The following is an 18935-nucleotide window of genomic DNA, read 5'->3' on the forward strand; positions in this document are numbered from 1 at the left end:
ATTGCTGCAGGCGTATAACTTTTTCTTCGTCCCTAGAGAGAATAGAATGTGCACCCTCTGTGCAATTCTTCATTTGCAGGAATATTCAGACAGTGTTGTGTGGGCCCTCAGATTACTGTTACTACGACTAGACGCATAAAACTGTGCCTGTTGGGCTGGGGTAGTGGGCGATTATCTCACACCAGTTTCTTCACACTAGGCCTGATAGAAATATGACACGCATTGGCAATGGGTCTCACTTTTTAAAAGGTTTATCTATTGCCCTTTGGCCTTGGTCAGATTCCAAAATGGCTGCTATTGCATGACAACATAGGCGGATGTATGGATGTTCATTTTGGAATGTGTTGTCTATTAATGAAAAGCCAATATGGTCACCGATGCAAGCATATACATCGTGATGCATGCAAGCGTATGCATTGTGGTGCACTGGCGCCATTTTGCCTTCTTTAATTTACTGTTCTCACACGGCCATTTTAGAAAAGTAAATTTGAAAAGTATATATGACGTGTAGGAGTGCAAAAAAGGAAGGAACAAGCTGCCCGGTAGCAGTTTAGGCCCTGGAAGAAAAAAATATATTTAAAAAATGCTGCAACGGAAGGGACGGAGAGCTTTGTACGTTTAAGCGAGCAGTTCAGCACCAGTGTGAAGCTGACTGAATCTTGTAGGAAAAAAACCTCAAAACAAAATATTTAAAAAGCGTTTGGGGAGGGACATGGAGCACCAGATGGGGAAGCGAGTGACCCAGAATCAGTAACAGCCTGGCATACGCAGGAAAAGAAAATTTAAAATAAAGTGGAGTTGGGAAGTAATGGAGGAAGTGTGGAAAGCATCACGCTCAGCAGATAGGGGGGCAAAAGTGTAAAGTAAAGCCATCAAACAAGAAGAGAAATAAAAAGCACCAACATTGGTTGCGCTCATCTGGCACCCGCCAACCCCACGTCCAGTGGTTTATAGTGTTTTTGATGATTCCTTCATTTGATCATAAATTATTCTTAAGTTCCTATGTGTGTTTTTTATATTCTCAGGATATGCTGAGTGAGTTCTCTGAGGAGGAGAATCACACAGGCCATCTGAAGAAGCCAGTGGAAGAAGGGGATACTGTGAAGGCAGCGTCTGGTATGTGGTACTGGGAAGCTGGGAATCACAACTATAGGGAGTGAAATGTGGGTTTAAAAACTGATTATACAATATTATGAATTATGCTTTCTTGAATGGGTTCCCGGCAGATTGTGGCTGCCTTGTCATTGGCTGACCAAAGAGATGAGCAGGCAGAGACCTGAAGGCTGCAGTCTGAGCTGGTCAGGGCGAAATTGAAGTTGCTTTTCCTGACATGCCCCATGTGGATCTAAACACTGCTCTGCTGCTCTTCTTCTGCCAGACATAGCAGTAGGAGAGCACTAGATCAGCCTCTCAACCTCACTGCATCCTTCTTCCAAGCCTGTTTGGACACTGCCCCAAATGCCCCTGTGGGACAGCCATCACAAGCAAGCAGTGGCGTAGCAAAGGGGGGCGGGCGGTTTGCCCGGAGTGACTGGAGTTTTGGGGGCGACGGCCTTCACCTCCCCCTCTTACCTGCAGCTGGTGTGCGGGCGGCCATTGTGGGAATCGCCAGCACGCCCGCCCCCCTCCCCCCCTATATGTTGCCACTGGGCGGTAAATGCAGGGACCGCCATGCGCGGCACAACGTATAGCTACTCCACTGGAAGCAAGGACAGTGTCAGGGGTACTGAAAGGTGGGTGAGACGTAGCAGCAATTACCCCTGGCTACCTTTAGTTTAGTGCAAAGAGTGTGAATGTTGCACTGTGGCTCCTACTCCACATTCAAAAGCCTGAAAACAGGCAAAATTGCACGAGTCTCCAGACTGTATATTTGTAAAATATGTTCATTTGGCAAGTCATGCAAATCCTGCCCTCTCCTGTAAATCTGTCCTTATTTTGGACCTTTTTTTAACAGGTAATTATGAGACCGCAATGTCATCTGCCTCCCCATTTCCATGATTGGGGCCATGAACAGCATTTTTCCAAAAGTTACAATCCACAATCAATCTCCAATAGAAGCTATACTATAGAGAAAATAAAATAGCCCTCACACTGCCAGGCTGCATTGCTGCAAGTAAGCATCCACTTGTCACTGCAGTATGTCATTATATCACACAACATTATCACCGCCCTTTTAACAACATTCCTTAGTAGAGGAAAATACTTTCAAAATGAGCACTGTTGACATGATCACTGAGTTAACCCTATCATAAAACAAGCAGGATTCTTTTTCTAGTGGCACGTTATCTGTTGTCAAGCTGACAACAAATGCTGGCTTAAAGCAAATTACTGCAAAAGAAATACCATGTCGTAATATTTAGCTCCACTTTCTGTAAGCAACAATGTAACATCCAAATTAAGAAAATTATGCTGACGTGTTCCTGTTAAAAATATTTCAGTAGACTTCTTCAACTTCCTATGTAAACAAGCACTGGCATAGTCAGCAGGTCTTTCCTGAAACACCATTTGGTTTGCCAATGCTTGTTTTTCCTGCCTTCCCCCAAATAGTTCTTGTGCATGTGCAACCAGGTGTAGAGGCTAGCTTTGGTTTCTCAAATAAAGAAAACTCATTACATTATGGCCACTTTTAGTGTGCATGCATGTGGGATAGCCATCTTGCAACAATTACAATCCATACAAAGATGGTGGTTTACCAGTACAATGGCGGGTGGTGTTTAAGGGAACTGGGCTTACGTTCAGGGGGCTAATAGTTGATAAAGAGCGTAGGGGAGTGCAGAGGAAGGTTGGGGAGCAGAGAGAGAAAATAGTTGCTCATGCACTTGAGTAAAAGGTTCTAGTGTCAGCAGTGTAAATGTTTCTTGAGTGCGACAAACACAAAAATAAGGAGGAAGAACATTGACTCAGAAGCTGTGTATGGAGATAGACACAAAAGTCGTTGTATCCCATGAAAGGGGCTGACACAATTCCCACTCAAAGTCTTTATTGAACACAATCAAGGGTATAACACAGGCCCCTGCAGCCCTCATGTGCAGGATGGCCCCAAACCCGTCAGGGACCCCCAACCCTTCAAAGGAGCCCCATTCTGCCCAAGGCCTATGAATATTTCTGAGATTTGGTAGACTTCGAGGCCACTCTTCACATTCTGCCAGGTCAGCACATCATTTTGCTTTATGCCACTCAATGCAATATGCCTGTTTTCCAATAGATGTAACAAACTTTGACAAAGCTAATAGGTCTTGCCTATGCCAGATCTATAGACTTTGGCAAGGTTTTTTAGCCATGCTGTGTAGTAGTACAGCTCTAAAATTTGGCTTTGTCAATGTTTTTTAATCCATGGTGTGCAGCAGCGCGGCTGCTGTGTAGTGTTGTTGAAAGTGGAAAGAAATGCGCTACGGTGCAGCCAATGTTGACCATGTCATAGTGAATTTATTTATTTATTTACTTTTGGCCATGCTGCAAAGCAATCATGCTGCTGTACCGTATAGCTAATAGAAACCTAGTGGCGTTGCAAATGCTTGTTTTTCCTGTAGGTAGGGGACTAGTTAAACAACAATGTGGGAGGAGGGCAGTTCAAGCAGAAACGTGGGAGAGGGTGAGGTGGTGGTAACAAATATGCGAGCGGTATAAGCAATAATGCTAGGTGAGCAGGGGTTACTGTGAAACCAGTAACAGGCAAGCAATGGCAGGGCAAAAATGACGAGGTACGCAACGATGGCGCAACAACAACAAACAGGCCAAGAAATGATCGGGCTGGCAAGAATGGGGCAAGGAACAACGGTTCAACAACAACATGGAAAGCAACAATGACCGGGCAATAACAATGGAGCAAATGACAACAACGAAGCAGCAACCATGTAGAACTGGGGGAGACGACCTGAAAACACACGCACTCTTATGGAATGCTATAACTAAAATACAAAAGTATTGAATAGCGCATGACCAATGGAAGGAGACTGAGCACCGAAAGAAAGCAGTACTTGGTCCAGCTCCAGGGGTAGGACCAACACAAGAAGAAGAAGTAAAGCTGACATGCACTGACTAAAAAGAAGCAAGGAGAGTAGAGTGATGATGGAACCAACCATTGGGAAGCAATAGGTGGGTTCCAAACTCCTTGAAGGTAACAAAATGTCATGCATGTGCTATCTCAGGCAGGACTAAAAAATTAGGAAAGGTTTCACTATTGCTGATTTTTACTGCTCTACGTGAGGAAAAGTGGTGTTTGAGGCTGAATTTAATTATGGGTATATGGGAGTTCCCCGGATTTAGGTGTGGGGAACTGGTATGTCTGGTTCCGGTCAGTCTCCTCTCACCTAAATCTGATAACAGTTATATTCCCAGTGATGGGGAAACTGAGAATTGTCAGGAGTTGTATCGTTGGGACTAAGCCCTCATTATGAGTGGACTTAATCCCAATGAGTTCTTGTTATTCATGACATTACTCTACTAGATTTCTTCCAGAACGCATGTCCAATGTGCACTCCCCCGAAGGAGCAAATTAAAAGTCTGGGGGTGTGGCTTGATCCCACCTTTAGTTTTAAAGTTCAAGCCCGTAAGGTCGCCGCCACCTGTTACGGCCTTCTGAAGATCCTACGGAAGGTCCTCACCCTTCTTCTGTTCGAGGCAAGACGGATCCTGGTTCAGTCCCTGATCCTCTCGCGGCTTGACTATGCGAACGCGGTCTACTTGGGGGCACCATTAGGGACCATTAAGATACACCAGTCAGTCCAGAACTGCGCAGCCCGAATGCTTTTGGATGTCCCTAGACACAGCTCGGCGAAGACTGCCATCCGGGCTCTACACTGGTTACCTGTTCAGGAAAGGATCCAGTTTAAGGCCTTGTGTATGGCCCACAAATCAATAATCAACAAGGGCCCTGCCATTCTGTGCCCTCTCCTGAGGCACCATCAAGGGTCCAGAGCTCTTAGATCCAACCACCGCAATTTGCTCTCTGTCCCGAGGATCAAGCGTTCTCGTACAGGGGGGCGACGTTTTGCAGTACAGTCAGCAAAAAGTTGGAATCAGCTGCCCGATTACCTGCGGCTTGAGCCTAATCATTTACAGTTTAGAAAGCGGCTGAAGACCTTCCTGTTCTGCTGAGTGATTTGTCTGAGACAGGTCTAAAGCGCTGGGATGCCCCCGGGTAGCCAGCGCTATACAAATCTGTACTCATTCATTCATTCACTATAAACCCTGTATTGTTAGAGGACACTGCTGTTTTGACAGGTCCAGGGATTTCAATCGCATGCTTTCCCAGCTAAAGGTAGGGCTGCCTGAAACCAAATTGTAGTAAGTTGGGTTTTGGCATGCATAATGTCTGCATGCAGTATGTTTTCTTTCTAAAAGGCCCGCTAGCTTTAGGTTCAGCAATCCAGTACATCTGCATACTTTACTAGAGTGAACGTAGGGTCCGATTCTGTCCAGCAAATTAGGAGATGTCCCCAGTCCCAAGGACATCTCTCTAAATTGACAGGAACTGCCATAGATACAAGAAAGATTTGATGGATGGTACTGTCAGCCAAGACAGCTGGCATTCAAACATCTTGAAGGTTTTCTGTATTTTCCCAAAACAAATTCATAAGTGAGAGTTTGTTTTTGAAAAACAAAAAACGAACAAACCCACACCCTGAAAGTTTTCTTCCAAGCTTTGAGGGTCATAGTTGATTTTTTTTCCTGTCTTTCCAGTGACAGACAGGAAAAAAATGTCCTTCTTCCGACTGTCCCTACTCCTTCTGGCTATTGGAGAAAGTATTGCACTGAATGAGGGAATGGGAGCTCCACCAACAAAATACTTGTGGCCCACCCATCTTTAAATGAGACTGATGGACCGAGGATTTGCTGTCAAGGATACTCCCTCACCTTTGCAACGGAATACCCTGTCCGCTAAACCCTAAATCAGGCCCATAGTCACTTTAGAGCTATTTACCTGTACCCCATTGTCAGAGATGCCTGGATCTCAGGATCAGTTTACAACTCCAATGCATTTTACAACACTGATTTAGAACTGCTTACATTCTCCGCTTGAATAACATAGGCAGATGAATGGGTCCAGGTAGGTTCTCTTTAAACAACCAGCTAACAACTCCTTTTCATTGTTTTTTTGTTATGTAGTGATGGCTTTTGAACTGTATTAGAATGCCTGGGATGCAAGGGAAAACAAAAGATGTACTCCCTTTTGTCAAAAATGGTATTTAGTCCCATGTATCCCTCGCTAATGTTTTCCCCCCACTGCTGAATCTAAAAAAGTTTGTAAATCTTTTAATTTTTTTTATTCAAATGCATCCTGTTTTCTCTTAAGAAAAATGTGCTGGATTTAAAAAAAGAAAAATACTGTTTAATTTCAAATCAATCACAGACACTGTGATGGCGTAGAATTGTAGTGGGCTGCAATTTGCAACCTACCTCATTGATATTCATGAGTTAGGTTGAATTGTGACCCATATCGATTCAGTATTTTGCAATCAACCTATTAATATGTAGGTCGCTTCGCAAAACACCATGGCATTTGATATAATTCAATTAGTAAATTGTGACCACTTTTAAGAAAGCATTCCTAGTTCCTGAGGACCAGAGTTCCATCACTCGAGGTGCTCATAGTCCAGGCTTTCAGTCTACTGATAGTATTGCTCAAGTTGAAGTATTTAGTAGTCTCTATGATACACAGCAGAGCACTTTCTATATTATTCAGTTCAATGTAAGTAAGATACTCCTAATTGATTTTTTTACATTTGATAGTTATATTTTTGTTTAATTGTTAGACGGGGACCCGGAGGGTCGGCCGAGAAAGGGGGAGAGGCCTCCTGGCGAGGGCCCTCTCCTGTAATCGTATGGACGAGTAACTTCCCCCCCACAGAAGGACACCACACCAAGATAGGTTACGGATACTTTTATAGGTATTCTTAAGCAGGTTAACTTGACAATACAGTGGGGGCCAGGATTCGAGGATCCCGTCAATTCTAGTCTCTTTGGGGAAAGGGGTAGCGGGACAGTCTGAGTACCGGTCCGGTACAGGAGTAGCAAGGGTGGAGCTCACAATCCTCGAGCTGGAGGGTTCGCAAGGAGGGGCCACGGCAGCGCCAGCAGGCCTTCAAGATGGTTCACGACGAGGATGAGCCGCGGCAGCGCCAGCAGGCCTTCAAGATGGTTCACGACGAGGATGAGCCGCGGCAGCGCCAGCAGGCCTTTAAGATGGTTCACGACGAGGATGGGCCGCGGCAGCGCCAGCAGGCCTTGAAGATGGTTTACGACGAGGATGGGCCGCGGCAGCGCCAGCAGGCCTTGAAGATGGTTTACGACGAGGATGGGCCGCGGCAGCGCCAGCAGGCCTTGAAGATGGTTTACGACGAGGATGGGCCGCGGCAGCGCCAGCAGGCCTTGAAGATGGTTCACGACGAGGATGTGCCGCGGCAGCGCCAGCAGGCCTTCAAAGGTAGTTCACGAAGAGGAGCCGCGGCAGCGCCAGCAGGCCTCCAAGGATGAGTTCGTCTCGATGTCTCTCGACTCCAGGATACCACTGCCTTCCTGCTCTGGAGCTGCCCCAGTTATAGGTCTGGCGCCCTTTGATGTCCGGACCCTCGCACTTGGAGGTCGGGAGGTCCGGGATGAGGGAGTCCAGACACCCAGCAGGGGGGTGGAGCCAGCGCCCAGGGAGGCCGAGGGCGATCGAAACTGGGCGGAGGGGAGCCATCGACACTCCTTCTCCCATTGACCTGCCAAGTGGTCTCTCTACCCCCTGGGTGGATGGTGGTGTCTCGATGTCGGGGCCTGGCTGGGCCCGAGGCCGAGGTCGACCCGAGGCCACAAGGCCTGGTCGTGTAGTGTCCAAAATGGTGGCTGGGCCGGAGACAGTGGTTCGGGAAGGGACCCGGGCCAGCTGCGACTGTTGTGATCATGAGCCAAAGTTCCGCCGGGGAAGAGCCGTGGGTTGACCCGGCGGGTTGCAGGGGTTGTTCTTGTCCGGGGAACAGGGGTAGCAGGAGTCCGCAACCCGCCATGCGGGGAGGGGTCGGGCACGCCACGAGGCCTGTCCAACATTAATTGAATGTTGCTAATGTCTGTCCCATATCAATGAAGCACATACAGTATAAATGGAGAATGTGAATCGCCAATGTGTTATTAATAGTTAATTAAAAACAATCAATAGAGTGCCCTAAACTGCCCCTTAAAATCTAACAGCAGGTCCTGTTTGAGATGGCATCAGGGGCGGCTGGTCCCCTTTGAAAGTGGTCAGGCCCCATCACTTCCAAAACAACAAAATGTACCAACCCCCCTCCAAACGCCCAAACTAAAACAACCCCTCCGCCCAAAAGCCCAAATACAAACATCCCCTCCCTCCAAAAGCCCATAATAAAACACAAACACATGCATTACACATTTAATAGAAATAAAAGTATGTAAGTTGTACTTACCCATGGGCTAGGACTCATCCTTCACTGTGTTCTCCTGCAGACTATGGCAGGAAGAGCTCCTCTAACTTATCCAGACAGTGCTATCATGCTGTTAACCAGCATGAGAGGAGCACTAGGATTGGATGGAGTGGTTTGCACTGATCCTCCTTCAGGCCCTAGAGGCCTATGCTTGCTCTCCACCCAGCGGTCTAAGGCAGCTGAGTAGAGAGCAGCAAAGTCCGCATGTCAGACCGACCGTCGTAAGACATCCGGCCCAACAGACATGCGTACTTTGCAGTGTCTGGCCAGTCCTCCATGCTGCCATTCCGCAGCAGAGGATAGTCCGGATACGCCCCCATTTCTCCTGGCTAGTGCCCAAGTTGGTGGCTGCTGCGAGCTGTGCAAAGTGTAAAAAATAAAATGTCAATGAAATCATTTCATTGTCATTTTATTTTTAACACTTATCGTGGCTCGTAGCAGGGGGAAGGGGGGAGCAAAGCTCCCTCGCCCTCACGAAGAAACCGCAGCTGGATGGCATTTATTTATTTATTTATTTAGCTGTTTTATAGCGCGCTCTATTACTACCAGAGTATCCTGGCGCGAAAAAGAAAACAAGCAAGTGGCCATCGGGAAAGAATTATAAAGGCTAATAGGCAATTCTAAAAAGATAAGTTTTGAGTGCCTTCTTAAAAGGAACTAAATTTTCAATCGATCTCAAGGGTAGAGGTAGGGTGTTCCTAGTCCTAGCTGCGACAACAGCAAGCGACTGGCCTCCCAGACGTACTCGCTGAAAGCGGGCACTCTCAAGAAATTACAGTCAGATGAGCTTAGAGACCGAGTGGGGACATAGTGGCTAAATCTTTTCCTCAGGTAAGGAGGCCCAAGGTCATTGACTGCCTTGAATGCTAAAGTAAGGATTTTAAAAATTATCCTTTGCGCAATCGGCAGCCAATGTAGTTCCTTCATATGTATTCGCACACTTTCTCTACTTGGAACTTTGCACAGCAAACGTGCCGTCGCATTTTGGATAATCTGCAGTCGGGCAACTAAGAAGGCCGGAGTTCCGCTAGAAAGAGAGTTGGCGTAGTCGAGCCGAGATAAAATTAAAGCCCTCGCAACCGACTCTCTTGCTGAAGGTGGCAGATAAGGAAAGAACTTTCTCATGGCTTTAAGGGATCCGAAGCACACCCCTGTAAGTTTTTTTATGTGTGCCTCGAATCTCAGATCCTCTCCAAACCAGACTCCCAAATTCTTTGCAGAGATAGTAACTGAGCCTGGTTGGGGAAAATCAGACAGCCACAAGAGTTCTCTAAAATTGGGCGGAAATTGGCTGTACAACAAAAATTCAGTTTTGTCTTCGTTGCACTTCAGCTGTGCCACTGCTAGCCAGTTAAACACAGCGGAAAGGCACGAACGGACAACCTCTGTGTTAGTTGCTGCATCCTGCCAAGTAAATAAAAGCTGCGTATCGTCTGCATATGCTATGATTTTTGCTCCCATTTGTTCGGCTAGCACAATAAGAGGGGTAAGGTATATATTAAAAAGCAGGGGGCTCAATGTAGATCCCTGAGGAACCCCGGTAGTAAGGGGCCTAATTGAGGATGAAAAAGGAGGGATCCAAACCTGCTGAGACCTGTCCGATAGAAAAGACTTCACCCATTCCAATGCTGAACCCAGTACACCAATCTCAGCCAAGCGAGTCAGGAGGAGTGAGTGCGGGACAGTATCAAAAGCGGCAGAGAGGTCCAATAAAATCAGAGCCGCTCTGCCGCCACTGTCCAGGCACTCCCTGATTGCCTCAGTAATCTCCACCAAAGCCGACTCCGTGCTATAAGCTGCACGGAAGCCAGACTGAGCAGGATGTAAAACCTCCGAGGATTCTACAAAGGCATTCAACTGAGCAAATGCAAGTTTCTCACCAATTTTTGCCATAACTGGGAGTAGAGATATAGGTCTATAGTTGCTAGGCACAGATGGATCTGCACCTGTCTTCTTCAACAAGGGAAGCAGCTTAGCCTGTTTCCATTCGTTAGGAACCCTAGCTGTTGTAAAAGATAAGCCCATAATTTGAGAAACCTCAGGTGCCACTACTTCTGCCACTTCAGCCAACACCCTGGCCGGGCAGGTATCACCAGGGGCACCGGATTTTAACGATTTAATTGCCACCAAGGTATCATCCACTGAAGGTGGAATAAAACTCTCCATAGTGTAGATGGGTGAAACATTAGGTCCAACATTATCAGCAGTCCAACTCCCACCGCCAATTGCGTTAAAAGACTTTGTTGAATTTTAGCGATTTTTGTCAAAAAAAAGGATGAGAGACTTTCGCACCATTCAGTAGAGGGTTTCATCGATATTTGTTCGGCACATGGAGAAAGAAAACTCTTAACTATAGAAAAAATTTCAAGGCTGTTGTTATTCGCCCTCTCAATTCTTCTAGCAAAATATTCAGTTTAAGCCAGTTTGATGTTAGCATAATATTCTCGCTGAGCCGAGCGGTAAGCTGCCTTCGCTTGTGGGCAATAGGCCACCCTCCATACTCGCTCCAATTTTTTGCAGGCTAGTTTACTAGTGCGTAGTTGGGGCGAATACCAGGGTTGCGAAGGAGTTATCCTACTTCTACCAGGATCTGTCACCTTCGATGAGACAGACATAGCCGCTCGTATCCAACTGTCAAAGATCTGCACTGCAGAAACTAATTCTCCACCCAAAAAGGGCCTATTCTGATCAAGCCAAGCAGAGAAATTACCTACATTGATCTTTGGGGGGGCGCATATTCATAGAGGCCTTGGGTGAATCTTTCATGGCCGACCACGAAAATCTGATAAGCTGATGATCAGTCCAGGTTAATATTTGGGGGGCCTCAACCTTCAGTGGAAAGTTAGAACAGATGACATCTAAAATATGCCTGCCTGTATGTGTAGAGGAGCAAACCCATTGGGTTAGAGAGGCCAGGTCAAAGGAGTCAGATAGGAGCTTACTTTCCTGACGTTCCTGACAGTCTACATGAATATTTAAGTCACCGAGCAGTAAAAAACGAGAAAACCTCACTGCTCTGGGAACGAGAGTCTCTAAGAGAGCTTTAAGAAAGAGACCAGAGGGGCCCGGAGGTCGGTAAATGAGGGAGCCACCCAATGTAAAATGTGGGGACAAAAGTAAAGAAAAATTCACAATCTCACCCTCCGCGAGATTACCGGAATCTTCAACATTAAGAACCCAAGAGTCTCTAAAAATAATTGCTAAACCTCCACCCCTACCACTAACTCTATCCTTCCTTCGGATTTTGAACCCTCTGGGAATGGCCAATTCAATGTCAGGAGCACTTGAACCGTTCAACCAAGTTTCCGTGATAAATAGCAGGTCCAAAGTACCATCTTCTAGCAAAGAAAAAATTTCTGAATCATGTTTGCACATTGAAGCCACTGAAATAGAAACTAAGTCACAGATGAAATTTGGTGAAGTGATATTGTTGGTACAGCATGCAAAACCGCAGGCAGAGCAAGAGTTGAGCCTCGTAGGGTCAATATCAACACATGTTAGTCTTTTATCTAATGATGGACGTAAGGCCATCAAATTCGACCGCGTGTATCTAATCTTGGTTGTAATCAAGGTCTGTGCCTGCATGACATTGGCATTGCATTGCATTACATGGCATTGTGGGCAAAACAATGCTAGACTGGATTGCAGTGAATTTACACATGGCATTTTTTGTTTTCCTCAGTGTAAGGCCCTAAGTGTAATGGATATGTTCAGACATTGGTCCCGTGATCATTGTGCGGCAGAACTCCAACTGCACCCTACTGATGGAGCCTAAATAGGATGATGCCGGTCTAGGGTTGCTTTTGTTCCGGCTTGAGGGGGACTGACCTGCAGTTTGGGATGGACTGTTCTTATTGGAGCAGGACAATGGCTGATTTGCATATGCCTGGTTCCTGTCTAAAGTGGCATGGCAAGCAAGAATGATGGACCGAATTGTGACCCAGAATGTGTTCTCTGTGTAAGGGTGAAATTAATTTTGCCCATAATTATGATTGCTTAACTGTTTTTAACTTTATTTCTATTTAAAATTATTTATACAGCGCACGTACACCAGCGGTTTCATGGCGCTAAACTGACAGAGAACTGGACATGGGGGCGGAAGCTAAGTGGGGACAGGAGAGAGAAGTAGAATATTAGTTAAAAAATTTAGCAAAAAGATGTGCCTTGAGCTGTTTCCGGAACAGTAGGTACGAGGTTGAAGCTCTGAGCTCCAAAGGCAGTGAGTTCCAGAAAATCGGAGCAAGGGTCGCAAATTTAGAGCCTCCCCATTTCTTTCTCCGGAACCGTGGGACAGTAAGAAGGGATTGGGTAGAAGACCGCAGTTCCCTAGCGGGAACATAGGGGATAATCTCAGATGAGATGAAAGCCGGAGCCGTGCCCAGTCGTGCTTGAAAGGTGATAGAAGCAAGCTTGAACTGGACACGGGCACAGACAGGAAGCCAGTGTAGGAACTTTAGGAGGGGAGTGGTATGGTGAGATTTAGGAAGTTTGAACACCAGGCGCGCCGCCTGGTTTTGGATCTGCTGCAACCGCCGAAGACTATATGCAGGAATATCTGCATATAGGGCGTTGCCATAATCCAGGCGGGACACGACCATGGCGAGGGTAATCAGTTTTAGTGCATCAAATGAGAAAAAACGGGACACCTTGCGTATGGTACGCAGTGCCAGAAAGGAAGAAGAAACCACAGAGCTGACCTGGGAGTGAAGGGTGAGTTGGGAGTTGAGCTTGATGCCTAGAGTTTTAACTGAGGTAGAGGGGGCAGGTGGGGGACCAAGGGAAGGGGGCCAAAAGATGGGGGACCAGGGGCTGGATGAACCACCCGTCAACACCAGCTCTGTTTTGTCTGGGTTGAGTTTAAGATGATTGTGGTTCATCCAGTCACAAATGTGAATCATGATGGTTTGAAAGTTAAGAGCGGAGTCGGGGGAGGAGGAAAGGTTAAAGACAAGCTGGAGGTCGTCCGCATAATTAAATACGGCGACCTCCATTTGTTGCAGTGAAAAAATAAGAGGGGAGATGTACAGGTTAAATAAAAGGGGGGAAAGGGAGGAGCCTTGGGGAACCCCGCACTGAACATTGCGGAACTCAACATTTAAGTTTCTATTCTACTTACAAAAATGTAGTAATTTCCATTTGACTCACGGTGGAGCGAGGAATTCACCATATACCACGCCTCTATTGCAAGCCAATTGCACAGATTCATTAAAGAAAAGAATGAAAACAAAACACACATTCAACTCCAGCCAAGTTAGGACAAGACATCCTGAATAAAGCGACATGCTTCATACCACTACACATTGTATCACATGATAACAGCTGAGGCTTCTGAAAACATATTGCATGTCTTGCAGTATTTGTGGAAAAGGTTCCAAAAATGTTCATCCTGGGTAGATCTGACTAAATATATCTGTATTCAGCTTGTATATTGGCTCCTGGATGATTTCACACTGAAACCTGTCATTTATCCCATTTTTCACTTGAAGATGTTGATGGAGAGGAAGGAACAGGGACCCCTGAAGAAGGGACAGAAGTCTGGAATGATGGCAGAGACCAGCAGACAGAAGAGAATCCAGAGACTGCAGCTGAGTCGAGAAACGCTCTAGGTGACTGTAAACAGAAGAATCAGTTGAATACAATTAAGATGCTGGAGGAAGGTGGAAAGGTGCTGTTTCCTTCTCCCAGACCTCCTCCCCCACCTCCATCCCCAGAATACTTGCGCAAAGGAAGCTTTTCTGGAGAGGAAAACTCACCTGAGAGTGAACCTGCTGCAACCTCCACGTGAGGCTGGGGCCTTCAAGTCAGAGACGCCCTGGAGAGGGTGCATTTATCCTTAATAAAAATGTGCTTTTAGTGTGCAGGGGGAGTTTGTATTTAGAATTCAAATGTTTTTTTAGTAAGCTGCCATACCCAAGAGATGTCAAGGGCACACAGACACATGATGCATCATTTGCTTAACTCAAGAAACGTTTGAACTATTAAAATTATAACATTTAATCATTTGAGCCATAACCGGTTACACAATGTGTACCCTGTCTGTATAGTTCCTTTATCCTATACTTTGAACAGTATGATAATGTACATACACTAAAAGAGTGAGTAAACATGCCTGTAACAACTTTTTGTTGTCCTCATTTATGCGATTTTTATGGTTATGTTAGACAAGATCCCTTTTCGTGGTTCCGATCAACTTGGCTGGAGACCGCCCTTTGATATGGTGCTGAGGGTTAGGATTTCTTAGAACCTTCAGATTCATTTGAATGTCGGTCACAGAACCCCCATGCCGATCATTCAAATCTACAAGATCGCATTGTGTGTAATCATCGGACATTCCTCCCTATCCTACCTCATATGTTTATCCCATAGGCCCCAAAACCTGGTTTTAAATCTGTTCCCTCTTTGCTTATCCAGCAACCTAACTTTCCTTACTGAGCTGATCCACTCTGTCGTCCCAGGGTGGTGGTAAGAATCCAATTCATACATATCTTGCCCCTTGCTAGTATAATTAAAGTACATAATAAACATTTTGTCTTTTACTTAATACCGTAGTAGAAATGTTACTGTCCAAAATACCAAACATAATGGTTAGTGGGCTTAGCCTTGATATTTATTAAGACTTTATCAATAGCCTTGCCCACTTCTTCCCAGAAGATTCCCAGTTGTGGACACTGGTAAAACATGTGGATGTCACTGTGCCCTGAGATCCCCACATTTTGGGCAATTACTTACCACCTGGTTGTTTAGTTCAGTCTTTCTGGCGTCCAGATTGACCTATGTAAAGTAAAGAGATAGTTTTCCTAAGGGAGCAGCAGAAGTTATAGTTTGCCATAAAAGAATGCAGGATACTTGACAGAGATGATGCAAGTCTTGGGTTGGGAAGATCTTCCTCCATATTTCGTCTGGGACTGTAAATGTGTCTTCTGCTGTTTGTATCAAATGCCAATCCCATTTCGATATTTCTTTATTTCGTACGTCAGTTAAAAGTTCGTACTCCAGATTCGCTGTAGTTTCTAGACTTTTTTCCTGCCTGTCACAACTTGAAAGTTTCCTCTCATCGTAAGCAGGATCTGCAGGCGGAGGACTGTGCCATCCGCCAGGATTACAGAAACACAAAATTTACATTCACAGTTTTACAGTCCGACTAAATGTATCTCCAGAGACACAGGGAATCTATAAGTACAAATATCTCTTTAACAAATCCTTAAAAATCAGAACAAGACTATAAAATAAATGCTTATAAAGGGAGCAGGTTGTAACGAGCATCAGCACTGGTCTTTATCTATTATTAGTACATTGGTCTGTTGAGATCTCCATTGATGACCATAGAACAGCAGTGGCCTGGAAAAGCTGATATTGGGCACCTGCTCTCAACGTTACAAACTTCTAATACACAGCCTCTGCCTCTCTCTGTTCCTGCCGCTCCAACATATATGGATTGTGATGGGGAAATATAAAGCATAACCCTGTGTAGCAGGGCTCACAGTGAGCCTTCCCTCCTCTCATAGCTCACAGTGTCAGTGGAGCCTCAGAAAGAGGGTCTAACTGGCTCAGCTGGACAAAAAAAAACAGGTTTGTCAAGCCCAGGGAAAACCAGGAGGTGACTTCAGCCTTTTGCTGTGAGTGTTAAGCATTTCATTGCTGTGGCGCTGAATGTGGCTGTTATCTGTTAAACATTCACGGAAGCAGCTGTGAAACGAAGGCTTGGTAGCTGTGAGGAATTGCATCCCTCTTGGTCCCTGGGAGGCCTTTATTTTTTTTAATAAGGATAGTCTGCACTCTAGTGGCAGAATGTTCTAATAGCCTTGTAGCCCGCTGTAGCAGGCTATATCGGCCATTAAAGGCTTGCTCCCTTGTTAAAGGACTTCCCTTTGTGCTCAGGCCTTTAATGCTGGAGCGGGCCTCCAATGGCGGTGATAGCCTGTTACAGTGGGCTATAAGGCTAGATTAGAGCATTGGAATGTTGGGAGCTCCAGTGAAGACAATGGAGTGACTCAGTGTTAATAGTGGCTGCTATTAGTCTTCTTCTCCTACATTTCAATGTTTGTCTTGTTTCTCCTTTTTTAATTTAAAGCATTCTACCCCCAGTGAGTGAAATGTTATATTAGCCTTATATCTCTTCTGCTTGGGCTGTACCAGTTGTTAAGGGCCCTCTCCCTCGTTATATAGGTCCTTGCCTGTGGCTTGGGCCTATAACTGAGGTTCAGGTCCTTTAACAAGTGGTATAGCCCTCGGCAGCAGGCTCTAATAATGTCCACAGCAAAGGCAAATAATGCTTAAATAACATCTTTGATCGTTTGATTGCTTTTAAGGAGGAAGGGCATGGAAAGCATACACGTTCTGAGGGTGAAAGCAGGGTCTGGTTGCTGCTTTTTTTTGTTAATGGGAGTTAAACATGAAGTCTAAGCGTCTTAGAACGTCTTCCTATCAAGGGCAGACCGATTTATTCCATCAGGTATTTCTCTGGCAGAGCTGATGCCACTGGAGGTCGTTTTTTAAAGGCCCTGGGGTGTTGCTGGCGCCTATTTCACTTTCTCCAGCTCCTGGAGGATAATTAGAACAGGCAAAAGGAGTCTTCATGAGGCAAGATCAAGGAGATTGAAAGAGAGAGAAACAGTTAATAGAATGGATGGATGGAAAGAGAGAGAGGGTATTCATTGGGTGGGTCTCGTTGCAACACCGGCCCGCTTCTCAAACATATGCTTCTTAAGTTTTCCTTAAAACTTTGCAAGTTTGCGGCCTTTGTGAATGTTAACAAAGTTGTGAGAAAAACTCACTTAGTGGAAGTATTCATTCGCAGCAAAAGTTTTTGCGAGTCACTTTCTCTGCAAAACTAGTAAAGTTTATAAAGCATAACCGTCACGAAGCATGAAATTTGAAAACTTTAAAACCTTTAAGACTTAGAAAACATTTGAAATATAAATTTCACCCACTCCCACTTTTAACTCCTTACTACCATCAGGAAAGATATGTTGCTAAGTTTATTTTTTAATTATTTGATATGGTACACCTACCTCCTGGGACCATCAGAGAGATCTAACAAAACATTTTCACTGTAACAGGACACCTCAAACACGAGCTTCTGCACATAGTACATGCAGTATGGTGGAGGTGGTGGTGGGCTGGGATGTGGGGCAGGTCTGATTGAAACCAAATTACAAAGCCCAGATATGATCAAAGCGGGTGTTAATATGTATATAATTTGTATTTAGGTTTCTACTGAACAACAGACTGTACTGTTGTTTGTACATGTACACAATACACCAGTGGCGCTGGAAGTAGGTGCGGGGCAGCCCCTCAATTCTTTTACACACTTCCTAAAAAGAAAGCCATCATACTTCAGAAGATAGAGCTCTAGCAGTGCATTAATTTGCCATTTTCTCTGCAGCAATGTAATCTTCGCTGATCAGGGCAAGATCCGATAGTTATCTATGGTCGTCTGTATTCCTTCATTGAGTAAGTAGCTGCAAAAAAATAAATAAAGGGCAAGTCACACATAGAAATGGCAAATAAGGCACCCAGCAGTTGGTACTTTTATGAAGAATTTTAAGAAAAATGCTCTAAACCGTGGGGTCGATTCACAAAGAGTCTCTGCACTCGGGGCGGAGGCCTGCACTCATAGCAGAGGCCTAGCACTCGCGGCGGAGGCCTCGCACTCGTAGCGGAGGCCTCGCACTCATAGCGGAGGCCTCGCACTCGTAACGGAGGCCTCGCACTCATAGCGGAGGCCTCGCACTCGTAACGGAGGCCTCGCACTCATAGCAGAGGCCTCGCACTCGTAGCGGAGGCCTCGCACTCGTAGCGGAGGCCTCGCACTCGTGGCGGAGGCCTCGCACTCGTGGCGGAGGCCTCGCACTCGTGGCAGAGGCCTCTCACTTTTGGTGGAGGCCTCGCACTCGTTGCGGAGCCTTCACAGTCATGACAGGGGTCTCACACTCGCGGCAGAGGACTCGCAGTCATGACAGGGGCCTCACACTCGTACCGGAGGCCTCGCACTCGTTGCAGAGTCTTTGCAATGAGTAGCTGCAGTGCGGAGGTCCTGCCGCAAATGCGGTGCACCGGCCACGAGTTTGGGCCCATCCCGCCAGGAGTGCAGAGGCCCTCTGTGAACGGGCTCTCAGTCTTAGCCGTCAATTCTGCAGCTGCTGGCACTAATCATTATTGAGGATTACTGTAAATATTTCTAAATTAATGTCAAGTGACTTCAACTCGTATGGTATGTTTTAAGTTTGCATTAATTTCAGAGAGCAAACAAATACCGGCCTTAACATAGAAATGCTGGCCATTGTGCAAAAATCCCTGGCAGATGGCATCCTTACCAGAGATAGCTGCTATGGTGAACAGCCACTCATCTGCTTTCTTTCTGTTTCTGTGCTATCGGTTCTCTATTTTTGTGCACAGACTGGTCGAAAAACAGACATGGGCGCACTAGGTCTTGGGTGGAAAGTTCAACAAAATGTCCCTAGGACACACAATGTGTTCATTGTGCTGTGCACCACATATTCCAAACGCGTT

General features: G+C 45.9%; 1 protein-coding gene across 1 annotated transcript in view; it reads left to right on the forward strand.

Moving 5' to 3' along the window:
• Window positions 1–14542, forward strand: part of C5H9orf43 (chromosome 5 C9orf43 homolog) — a 204356-nt gene extending 189814 nt beyond the window's left edge. The window contains exons 14-15 of the mRNA XM_086920032.1: window positions 1026–1116; window positions 13910–14542. Of these exons, the coding sequence (XP_086776158.1) occupies window positions 1026–1116; window positions 13910–14208 (390 nt within the window). The 3' untranslated portion in view covers window positions 14209–14542. The remainder of the gene's footprint in view (window positions 1–1025; window positions 1117–13909) is intronic.
• The last annotated feature ends 4393 nt before the right edge of the window (window positions 14543–18935 follow it).

This window comes from Lissotriton vulgaris, chromosome 5, assembly GCF_964263255.1.
Source record: "Lissotriton vulgaris chromosome 5, aLisVul1.2, whole genome shotgun sequence".
NCBI lineage: Eukaryota > Metazoa > Chordata > Amphibia > Caudata > Salamandridae > Lissotriton > Lissotriton vulgaris.